The sequence below is a fragment of the Vicugna pacos genome, chromosome 3 (assembly GCF_048564905.1).
Source record: "Vicugna pacos chromosome 3, VicPac4, whole genome shotgun sequence".
NCBI classification, from domain to species: domain Eukaryota; kingdom Metazoa; phylum Chordata; class Mammalia; order Artiodactyla; family Camelidae; genus Vicugna; species Vicugna pacos.
In genome coordinates this window covers 36,437,758-36,450,084 of record NC_132989.1, presented here as the reverse complement: position 1 = coordinate 36,450,084, position 12,327 = coordinate 36,437,758, and the positions used below count along the sequence as shown (strand labels likewise).

General features: G+C 41.2%; 1 protein-coding gene across 3 annotated transcripts in view; it reads left to right on the top strand.

Annotated features, from left to right (window-relative positions):
- ZNF475 (zinc finger protein 475) overlaps positions 1 to 12,327 on the top strand; it is a 47,968-nt gene that overhangs the window by 20,061 nt on the left and 15,580 nt on the right. The window contains exon 2 of one of the 3 annotated variants that reach the window (XM_006216504.4): positions 2,498 to 3,741. In XM_006216504.4, coding sequence (XP_006216566.1) covers positions 2,707 to 3,741 — 1,035 coding nt within the window. In that variant the 5' untranslated portion in view covers positions 2,498 to 2,706. Of the gene's footprint in view, positions 1 to 2,497; positions 3,742 to 11,090; positions 11,206 to 12,327 lie in introns of those variants that run through there. The other 2 variants (XM_072957805.1, XM_072957803.1) reach the window with 2 other exon arrangements.

Sequence of the window (12,327 nt, the reverse complement as noted above, 5' to 3'; positions counted from 1 at the left end):
ATCCCTGGCTAGTCGTGTAGATTTTTCTTAAGGATGTTGGTGAGATCAGGAAAAGGATATATGTTGCACATCATAACAGAGAAAAACTTCATCTAAGTAAATCACTCAGAGCAAAATAAAATGATCCCTGTCGCTTAAGAGAAAACGCTGTCTTCAGCAGCCCCAATTTCTTACCTGCTTTTTCCATCTCAGCGGTTTCTCCTGTTCTGTGCCCTATTCCCCTCCTCCCTCTCAACCTCTTCCTTCTTCTAAAGGGGGAGCATTAAAGCTGGCGAGAGCTTAGTTCTCTTCCCATGGGGCATATGAGTTGTACATTAAAACAGGGATAAAAACTTCAGAGAAGAAGCTCTGCCGGTGGAATTTTAGGCAGAATGAATAATGGAAAGAGTATTGGTGCCAAAGAGAACTGGAATTGATTCCCAGTTCTGTAATTTAGAAACTGTCTTAGGCAAGTTGCTTGTCTTTTCTGAGTCACAGTTTCTTCATTTATAAAATTGAAATAATAATGCCTGCCTCATGATCATTTGAGAATTAACTAAAATTATGTATATAAAAATTAGTACAATATCCGATGCACAGTTGGCATTCAATAAATATTAGTTCTCTTACCTTATCATAAGGGAGATGGAAGAGTTGTTGGGGCAAGTCATGGGTATTCTAATCTGCTGGGAGCAGTGTGTGTGGAGGGGGACAGATTTCAGTCAAGTTTAGGGGAAGTAAGTTTATCTGATTGCATTGATTTTTTTCCATTTTGTCTTAAATAATTTGCTGTCTACAACTTCCTGGTATCAAAGAAAATGGGAAATGAAAACAGGAGGTCCTTGGTGAACAAGAAATCCAGAACAAACAAAGCGGAGTGGTTGGAGGATTATTTTAGCCATGTGCTGATTAAAACCTAATGAAATAATTTTACTGGATTCCTTGTGTCCTCTAGAACCACTTTCTCTTTTGGATGGTGCTGCTGAAGTGAAAATTTTGTTTCTTCAAGCTTCATTTTCTGTGTTGGTCATTCTGTTTGTGGCCAACACATTCTTTTGTCACATGTGTTAATATCACTCTTAGGATCTGTCAAAATGAAGAATAACTTCCTTTTCTGTGCCAGACCTGATTTGATAGTCTTAATTGCAAAGATGCAGACCTTTCTTGGCACCAAAATACAGGAACTAGGCACAGATCTCACAGCTCTTTTTGTCCCTTATCAAACACAATGCCCAGTGTTTTGATATTACCAGCATGGCTGTCCTGGCTCTGCCTGAACTCAAGTGCCTGCTGTGGTCTGCAGGGTCCAGCCTCAGATCAGGTACTGCTCCCTCTGTGACTGGGGGCCAATGCTAAAGAGCCTCTAATCCAGAGTGAGGTCATCCTTCAGGAAATGAAGAAGGTTCTAAGACTTTTGAAAATAATCTTTCTTGTAGCTAGATTGTAGACTCTGGATAAAACTGACTCATGCCTTTCCCCAAGGTAAAAACTCCTTTGGCTTCTGCGCATAGTAAGATCTTATCAGGTCCTTCTTCTGATTTAGGAAAACTGTTAGCCATGTTTTTATAAAAGATATTTGGAAATTAAATAGCTAGGCAGGTAGGTAGATAGATAATATCTATATAGAGATATATATCTATATAAAACAAGATCATGAACACAATAGCTATAAAAAGAGCATCAAGTGAAGTCTGAGCATCCTCATCCCAGGGAAGGTGTGAAGATACACCACCAGGAAGAGTACAGCCCTGGGTTGCATTCTCAGCTTGACAGTTACAGCCATAATTAGTCAATACTCCAGTCCCATAATGAAGAGTGGATTAGGTTATAAGAAGTTTATGGTGTAAAAAGTTTGCCTCCCTCTGAGGATTTCCCTGATAATCCTCATATTCACTGTTACATTACTTCTTCTGCAGGGTTCTTAGCCTTAGGCCCATGGACACAAAAAGTCTGGCATAGTCCTATAGCTCAAGCAAAATATAAATCACAACCAAAAATATTTGATAAATTATTTCAAAAAATGAGTTTCACTTGTAATAGTAAGTACTTTATTTTTTGCTTTTAAAATTATTATTCTGGGACAATGTCCATAGACTTCAAAGAACCAATAAAGGGATCCATGGCACTAAAAAGAATCCCTAAGGTAGTGGAAGAAGGTCTTTTTACATGATCTGCACTTTCATTAATCTCATTTTCACAGGCCTTGATTCTTTGTTCCATGATCTCACCACCATGCCTCTTGGTTTGTGCCACATGTGTCTATGATGTGCTGTAACTCTCTGTCTTCCTCTGGGAAGAACACTGCTTTCAATACGGTAACAGTGCCATTCATAATGGAAATTTTCTTCATACTTATTTCAACATTTACTGAACAAATCCTATGTGCCAGTTACTATGCTAGCCAAAGGGGATACTAGGTCAAAAAAAAAAAATTTCTGCTTTTTATCAACTTAAAATCTAAGATTTGTGTGTGTGTGTGTGTAAAGTAATAACTTCTTGATTTATGTTGCCCCTGCAGATCTTGGAGGCATCTGAGGTTTCATGGGGACTTTCCAGCATTCCAGACTGCTGCCCTGCAATGAAGCTCTGAGTCATAGTCTTTGGGTCTAAGGTACTGGCTATGATGTGGAACCCCAGGACAGCCAACCTGACTAACCTTCACTCTAAGCAGAAGCCCAGAATGAGCCTGGCCTAAAATCACAGTAAGCACTGAAGACTTCTTTGTTAATGGAAAGAGGAAAGGAGAAAAGGGTTTCCAACACACTGCAACAGTCTTTCCACCATTCCAAAGAGCCTACCTTTCTTATAAACGAAGCCATTCTATCTAGTGACTCTCATTCTAGCCTTTTGCCAGAAACAGAGCATGTCAATCCTGGTGCAAAAATAAAGACAAACCCTCAGAAAAATAGACCTGGAACTGTGATACTCTCAAAACGGTCCAGTAGGAGGATTATGTCGGAAAGCCAGCCCAGCCCCCCTGTGATCCCATCCCGCAGGCCTGGGTTCCGGGTGTGCTATATCTGTGGCCGGGAATTTGGGTCCCAGTCACTTGGCATTCATGAGCCCCAGTGCTTGGAGAAGTGGCGTATTGAAAACAGCAAGTTGCCCAAGCACCTGAGGAGGCCAGAACCTTCCAAACCTCCGCCTCTCAGCAGCAGCGGGTCCTACAATCTTCAGGCAGCGAATGAGGCAGCGTTCCAGAGTTCTCAGGCTCAGCTGTTGTCCTGTGAATCCTGTGGCCGCACATTCTTGCCAGGTCGTCTTCTTGTTCATCAGAGAATCTGCAAGCTGAGGGGGGAGGTGCCCAGAGCACCAAATCCCAACTGTTCTGATGACCTTGCTGGTCTCAAGAAAGCTTCTGGTGGTGTCCCAACCCAACCAAGAACTCTCATCTGCTACATTTGTGGTAGGGAATTTGGCACCCTGTCCCTTCCTATCCATGAGCCCAAATGCCTGGAAAAGTGGAAAATAGAAAATGACCGGCTTCCCAGGGAGCTCCGCCAGTCACTCCCACAGAAGCCTCAGCCCCTTCCAACTGGACAGTCCAACCAAGAGGGGCCAAGTCAAGCTCAGCTCATGCCCTGCCCAAACTGTAGCCAGACCTTTGCCCCTGACCGCCTTCTGGTACACCAGAGAAGTTGTAAAGCTCAACCTAGTGGGCCAAAAGTTCAGGATTTGACCTTATGGAGTAAAGGTGGCCTGAAAGAGTCCAATAGCTCCAAGCAGCAAAGGAACATGGCGGCACCTACTATGACTGATAAGGTAATTCATGCCACATGAGATGCATTGGGTGGACCTGGGGGTACATTCTCCCTCCAGGGGAATGAGAGAAAACTGTCCCCAGAATCAGCTGCCTCAATCCCTAGGATAGTTTCTTTTAATATCTTATTTCTGCCTCAATGCAGCCTGTCCAAGTTGACCCCCTGTCGGACTCTGGGGGCTGCAGTGGCAAAGCAGATATAAAAACATCCTTGCCTGGTGGTGGGTTCTTAGTCTTCTTCCATTCTGCTGCCTAAAAGAGAGACGGATTTCTTTCTTCCCTGATCTCTCAGACCAGTAATCCTTGGGAGAGACTGTTATTTGAAAATGAGTCAGTAATGCTGTGTCTACATTACAGAGATATAATTCCCATTCCAACAGCCAATATTTATTACTGGTTTATTTTAGTCATCTACCTTAGGAATTCATTTCTGGCAATGCTGGGTTATGCAGAGTTTATCTTACTAAAATAGAATCTGTGTCAAAAACCCCAAATGACTTTAGCAGTAATTAAACACTGGAGCACTTGCAGAAATAAACCCACTCTAAAATGCAGCATGTTTTCTTTTAACACTTACGTGATTGTAACGTGGGGAATTAACCCCAGCACAGACCCAAAGCCAACTAACTGTGTTCAAGGATCTGGGAAGTACTCACTTCCCTCTGCTGCTCTGTACCCCAGTTCTGAGTCTGACACCAGGCCCTGACCCCTGACTTTGGCAATTATAAATAAGCATGACCCCAGGGGTCCCCAGCCTGAATGGTGGAGTGGTGTTGGGCCTTTATCTGAAGTTTCATCATTAACCAGGATTGGGAAAGGATACTTATGACAGTAGTTACCTGCAAAACAGGACGTGATCCATGTGCTTTGTCCTGCCATGAAGCCAGGGGAGTGATTGTGCTGTCCTGTGTCACACCTTACAGAATGTCAAATCACGAGAAATAGGAGGTGGCCAAAGTCTTTTTTTTTTTTAACTCTATGGCCTGCTACTTGAAATGCCCCACCTTGCAGGGATTCTTTAAAAGAACTGTTTTCAGGAAACTAACGTTACCCAAGCTACTGTAAAAAAATTAAACCAGAGGGATTGGGGGATGGGGAGGCATCCTTTATTTTTAATCTAATTTTTCTTCCTTACTTTTTTATTGCATTACTTTAGCAAATGTCGGGTACTTTTTCCTAACTTCCATGTTTAAAATGAAATGATCTTTCTCTTACTGGTTTGGAAGATTCCAAGACAATGACCCTAAAGCCAAAGAGTCAGACTAATGGGCATATTTTCCAATGAACTTGAAGAAAGAACAGCTAGTTTCTTTGCCGAATGAAAACCCAAACTCGTAAGTGCGGCATGGGCTTCGGTCTGGTCTCATAAACACGACCTGTTTTTCTCATCTTCTGGCTGTTGCTTTACTTCCAAAATGTGTGGGGTCTGGATTCAGAGAGCAAAAGAATCCATGTCTCAGAGCCACAAATCAGAAACTCTGTTAGCAATCTGACTTACAGCCCTGTTTCCTGATGGTGTGCATTTACTTCAAATGTTCTCATTACAGATCTTGAGATAGGGAAGAGTGTGGTCAGGATTCTCGTGCTTGTTGTTGTAACACATACTTTACGCTCCCAAGAGTGGAGCCAGCAGGCTGAGCATAGCATGTTCTCAGTCACGACTGCTGAAAGAGGCTGGCCTGGGCCTCCAGCGTCACAAGGGGACACCTCCTGACTCACCCAGCCTTCTGGAGGGAAGAATGTCAGGAGGAGAAGCCAGTGATGGCTGTTGGTGACTTGTGCATTTGGATCAGAGTAGAGGGAGTCTGTCAGAACAGGGGCATCTAAAGGACAGGGCTATGTCACAGCACAGCCAACCCCGCTCCTGACCTGAAAGGCGCGTGTCAGTGAGAAACTGGCACCCACTGCCGTCAGATGTGTGCTGGCCCGTTTGGGGAACACACAGGCTTCAGCAGAGGGCATAGAAAGGTTATCCAACATAGGGTCCCTTCAGCTGCCAGACTGAGAGCAAGCCTGGGTTCATTAAAAGGGAGAAAACTCCTAGGCTTCCAGGAGGCATAAGATCTCTTGAAGCAACGGACGTTATTCCTTCCTTAGAAAAGACATTTGCCACTGCGTTGTGCTTTTGGCAGAAAACCTCTCCTGGCTGGTGTAGTTTTCTCTTTTGCTTACAATTTGATCCTGTCTATTGCTGTTTTTCTTTCTTTGTGTCATTTAAAGGTTTAGATAGTGCACTGAATCATTCATTTCCATAAAGATAACTGCCCTGTGCGTTATTAGGTTTCAGAATTTCATCTGCCTGTGTCAGCTGGCTTTTTGGCTGACAATGACACACGTGCATTCTTTTTTTAAAATTCAGACATTTTCTTCCTTTCTTCTCATATCAGTTAGAACAATTTACCTCTAGAATCCTTGATCTGACTTCAGATTAGAATCAGTGATTCTGCCCAGTGTTCTCAGGGGGCTCAAGCTTGTAGTGATTCAGGTGAGAAAAATAACTTCAGAACCATGATCACAGAGCTTGGAAGCAATTCACTGCAGTCGGGCAACAATGACTGTTTCGCTGGCAGAGTGAAATACCTTCCGCTCGGAATGTTCCTCCTGCATAGACTGGCTCAGCTCCCTGATGACACAAATGCTCCTCTTACCCTGCAATCAAATCTAAACAAACAAACGCCGCTGAGAGGATCCTTCTCTAAGATGTCGGTGGGCATTCTGCGCAAGCTCCGCTTTGCCGTCTGACAGCTGGATGGGCTTAAATTGTCCCATTGCTGCTCATCCAAAATGTAGGGCTGAACTCACTCTCTCTGATACCACAGTGAAGTTGTGAAAGATACCAAGCAGGACGTGAGGGGAATAAAACCCTCAATGTGGACTTTGATCTAAAAGATGTAACTACCTGGGCTGTTGCTCTCCCATCATACGGTGTCAAAGCAGCATCGCATGCCCCTTTTTCCTCTAAAAGAGGGAAAGCCTGAGTAAGCAATATGCAGTTTAGCAAGATTTTAGAAGTGGTGTTAATTCCAGGTGAAATTTTGATGTATAATACGCAAAAACACAGATTATCATTTTAAATGTTTTAATTGTATTTATTTAATGAGACCCTCTCATGTCTATATTAGTAAGCAGTGTCCTAAATGATGCTGAGGAGTAGAACAGAGGTCATTATTGCCTCTTTATTTCAATATGAGTGAATATATTTTAATATTTGCATTTAATATTTGGGGAAAATTGCTCTTTTCTAGAAGCTGATAGTATTTCATTTTTTTCATTTTTCAGTTTTATTAGGTAGAATTGTTACAATTTGACTGCACATATACAATGTATTGCATGTAAATATGTATATACAATATACTGCACATATCTTTTTAATTTACATATATGTACTATTCATTGTTTCTAAGAAGGTTTAGAGCTTTAGATTTTTAAACTTACATAGTTATCAAAGGAATAAAGCCAACCACAAGATAAGAATTAATTCAAAAAGATACATACACCCTGCTATTAACAGCAACATTATTTATAATTGCCAAGATATGGAAGCATCCTAAATGCACATCAATAGATGAATGGATAAAGAAGATACAGCATATATATGTAATGGAATACAACTCACCCATAAGAAAGAAGGGTATTTTGCCATTTGCGGCCCTTCATTCACTTTTTTTTTCACTTCAAAAACCAGAATTTTATAACTGACATAAACATTTCCATTGCAACAAAAACAACCAAATACCTAGAAATAAAAACTTAACCAAGGAGGTTACCTATATTCTGAAAACTGTAAAACATTGACGAAGGAAATTGAAGATGATACAAGAAATGGAAAGATATCTTGTGCTCTTGGATTGGCAGAATCAGCATTATCAAAATGGCCATACTACCCAAAGCAATCTACGGATCCAATGCAACCCCTGTTAAAATACTCACGACATTTTTCACAGAACTAGAACAGACAATTCCAAAATTTATATGGAACCATAAAAGACCCCAAACTGCCAAAGCAATCTTTTGTAGGTCTTTTTTTTTTCCTCTTCTTTTTATTCTCTTTTCTTATGGTTTGATGGCTAAAGAAGTTCCTTTAACATTTGTTATAAAGCTGGTTTGGTGGTGCTGAATTCTTTTAGCTTTTGTTTATCTGTGAAGCTGTTGATTTCTCCATCAAATCTGAACGAGAGCCTTGCTGAATATAGTATTCTTGGTTGTAAGTTTTCCCCTTTCATCACTTCAAATATATCTTGCCACTCCCTTCTGGCCTGTAGAATTTCTGCTGAAAAATCAGCTGATAACTTTATGGGAGTTTCCTTGTATGTTATTTGTTGCTTTTCTATTGCCAATTTTAATATTTTCTCCTTATCCTTAATTTTTGTCAGTTTGATAACTATGTGCCTCAGTGTGTTCCTCTTTGGGTTGATCCTGTGTGGTACTCTCTGCACTTCCTGGACTTGAGTGACTGTTTCCTTTCCCAAGTTGGGGAGTTTTTCAGTTATTATCTCTTCAGAAATTTTAGTATTTCATTCTTTGACTTAAGACCTCTCTGCCTAATTGGAACACAGATTGACAGAGTTAATGAAATATAACTACAACCCAAAATGAAGCCTTTGTCTACTTAGCTTTTATTAGATAACACTTGGGGTTATTTTCTTAGTATTTTGCTTGTAACGTGAAACATTGTTTCTAAAAATCCTGTATTACAAAATAGGCTTTCTTTTCTTTAAGGAATCTATCATTTTTTTAAAAGGATTGTCTTTCTGAATGCAGTTTTAAGCTAACTTTGACATCCTAGATACTCAGGTTTGAGCTCAAATCCTGTCAGGCACATCTCTAGCATCTGGTGCTGCCATCTGGTGTTTTATTTTAATGTAATGTCTCCTAAACTAGCAAAAATATTATTGCCTTTCTCTTCGTGTTATGTCCAAATATATTTGAGAAGGTGCCTTTGTAATACAAACTCCAGTTACTCAGGGCTACAGTTATCTATTTGATTTGTTACAAATGCTGTTTCATGGCTAAATATCTCATTCTCTAAAGGCAAAGCTCTCAGGGAAAGATCACAATCAGAGAGACTCAGAAGGGCAGGATGGATGTTCTCACATGGTCAAATGTTGTGTATGTATTGGATAAGAAGTATTTGGAGTTTATTAGGAGGCATGAAAGAAAGGGAACTAACTTGCATTGAGTACCATTATGATCAGTACTTTATATACATGATCTCATTATATTCTTTATACTATTACAATAAGACAGACATTTTCCCCTACTTGTCATATAGAGAAACTGAGGTTAAGCAACTTGCCCAAAGTCGCGCAGGAGGTTTGACAGGGGCTGTCAGAGCCACATCTGTTTAATTCAAAAGGCCCATACCTTTTTATGTCGCTAAAGAGAGAGGCACGTGTGTGATACAGAAAGGGTGCGGCTCCCCTGCCAGAGTTATAAGTGTTAATTAAGCAGGACACAGAGGATAGAAGTTTGTTCAGTCAACAAATATTTATTGTTGGGCATCAGACTGAGTACTAAATATAGAGTCATAATAAAGATAGACACAGTTCTTGATCTGGAGTTTTTAGTCTTATGGAGGAAGAGATATGAAATAAATAAACATAAAATTTCAAATTGTGATTTGATAGTGTCTAATGGTGAAATGGGGACATTGAGATTCTTGGTAAGAGAAAACCTCTGGGAGGAAGCAACATTTCGGCTGAGACATGAAAGACATGAAAGCATTAGTCAAGAGTCAGGATGTGTAGGGATGGGAACAGCAGGAGGAGGAGACATTTTAGTCAAAGGTAGGATGTGGGAAGGCCTTGACGCAAGAAAGATCTTAAAATGGAACTAAAAAGTCCACATGTAGCCAGAATCTAATGAAGGAGGGGACAGACATACAAGATGAAGCTGTAGAAACAGCACAGTTTCCTCCAGCTGCCTCGGTTATTTGGCTGTTGCAGGAATCCAGGTGAAAGTGGATGGAAGCCTGGCCTACGGTGCTGGTTGCAGAGATGGAGATAAGGTATAATGGGCAGAACTAGAGGTCAGGAAAGGAAGGTCAAGGATGACCCCCAGATTTTTAGCTTGAGCAACTGCATTGTTATGCCACTTTCTAAGATGGGAAATACTTGAGAAACGGGTAGACTTTTGGGGATTAAGACCAGTTGTTCTATGCTGGACTTACCAAATTCAAAATGCTTGTGAGATATCTAAGTAGATGAGTCAGGCTGAATATGTAAGTCTGGACCTCAAAAGAGGAACTGGGTTGGGATATACACTTGTGCATTATTAATATGTATTTAAAGTCATCAGAATGCGTATAGGGCTCGAAAAATAGAGCCAGGTCTGATGTCCTAAGCCATTACAGTATTTGGGGCTAGAGGAGTAGGAACTGGAGAACAAGTGACTGATATCATTGGAGAAACGACTAGAGAGTATGCTGCCCTGGAAGCTGCCAGAGGAGGAAATGTGAAGAATAAGTGTGGAAAACAGGATGCAATGTCCAGAGGTTGAGTAGGAGAAAGGCCAAAAAATATCTATTTGATTCGGCAATGTGGATTTAGTTTGATAAACTTGGAGAAAACACATTCAGAGTCGTGGTGGGGTCTGCAGAGTGTATAAGTGATAAAGGCAGGATGTGTTTTGAGAAGTTTGGCTTTGGAGACTAGGGGAGAAATAATGGGTAGGCTAAAACTACAGATTTTAGGTTAAGAGAGGTTCCCTTAAAAGATGGGAGCTTCCAGACTATGTTTGAATACTTCAGATAGTGATCCAGTTGAGAGGTGAAGGTTTAAAAAGCAGGAGAGGTGATAAGAGCATGTGGAAAACCTGGAGGAAAACCGGGCGCCGGGGGTGGGATCCTTCCTGTGCGGAGGGAGGGGTTTGATAAGAGGGAGCCTGTCTTCATTTCAGGAGGAGGTTGAATGCAGATGAAGGCAAGTTTATAGGATGCTAGTGAGAAGATGAAGGAGCTACATCTGTTAGCTTATGTATTTTCTCAGGGAAATACCAGATGAGCTGATCAGACATATCAGATGAGAAAGAGAGTGGTATAAAGAGAGAGAGAAAAAGTAAATTTTAAGAGTCTACTTAGTCCTTTGTTTCTTCACGCCTTTAGTTAAACTGAGTTTCTGAAGTCAAGACTAGGGCTCCTAGAACCATTTGCCTCTATGATTCCCAAACACAAGAATGACTTGAGAAATCTTTGGAGGTGATAGATGAAATGTTCAGTGCAATCCTTCTGGGGGTTCTTACCCTTATAGAGAGCTTCAGTGGCTCTAGTTCACCTCCTCAGCTGTGCTGATGTCACAAAAACCAGCCTCGACTTCACAAACCACCCACTGATGATGCTGCCAGCTGAGCCATTCATGTCCAACTCCAGGCGCCATTTCTTCATCTTTCCTTGGTGCCAACCATGCCTGCGTATCAGGGCAGCAATCTAGGATCCCACGGCTCTCAGATGTAGAGAGCCCAACTGTAAGGTAACAGGACCTTTTTCTTCTGTACTGTTGGCCCTAAAACCCAAAGGAATCTGTGTGCGTATGTGTAGTGTGTGTAACAGGTGTGTGTTGGGGAGGGGGAGAGTTACACATTTTGGAGCAACAGCATCACCAATTAAATTGATATTTGGCTTCCTCATATAAACGTTTGAAGAATAATACTCATCTGTACAAATTACAGTCTAACATTTTTTTAAAATCAGCCTCAAATTATGATTGTATATCACGTATCCATGGTGAGAGAGACCGTAATAGAGCTACCTCTCCCAGAGCCTAAAGACAAAAGCAAAAATAGGTTGTCCTCACATTGGTGCTCCCACGTGTGGCTTCCTGTGTCTCTAAAAAGAAAAGTGCTGATTGTAACCTCTGTGAGAGGAGAGGATCACATGTTATAAGTTCAAGAATTATTCAAGCCTAAAATGAAGAGATCTACAAAGTGCTGTACTTTCAAATAATTTATCTAGCTTAAATGATTTCATGCGTCTTCTTAAGCCTGCTTCTGTGTCCCCCCATCTCCCTCCTTCCACATTTTCTAGTGATAGGTGCCTGGGAAGTCTTTATGTAAAGACGAAATGGATATACATAGTTCTTAGAAATCCAAATTCCAAAGTCAGCAACTAAAATCTCTCCCCAAATTCTTAGAACTCCACGGAAGGCAGTGCAATACAACCTTGAAAGAATTCCCATTGAAATGGAGGTGAATGTCTGGTGAACAGAATCTCACTGCTAGATATGAGGACAAGTCCAGCTTTATGGATAGCTGGAGCATTGAGAGAATTTGACTTTCGGCTCATCACTTGCTTTCTCTTTATATTATGTAATTCATTCCCTTCTTACATCCATTGTCTCTATCAAATATTTACCTCTGTGAGACTGTCTTATAGGAAGAGAGCTGTCCTACAAATTGAAGGGTCTAATAAATCCAGGAACTCAATAAGTTTCCAGTAATCCTGCTCCAAGCCCCAGCTCTGTTGCCAGTGTCCTGTCATTTAAAGTCCCCAAGCAGCTCTCACATCCAGGCTAACTCTGTTTAAGCAGAGAAAGTAAAAACATAAAGGTATCACTGGTCCCAACCTAAAGTTTCAGGAAATCAGAGGCAAAGGG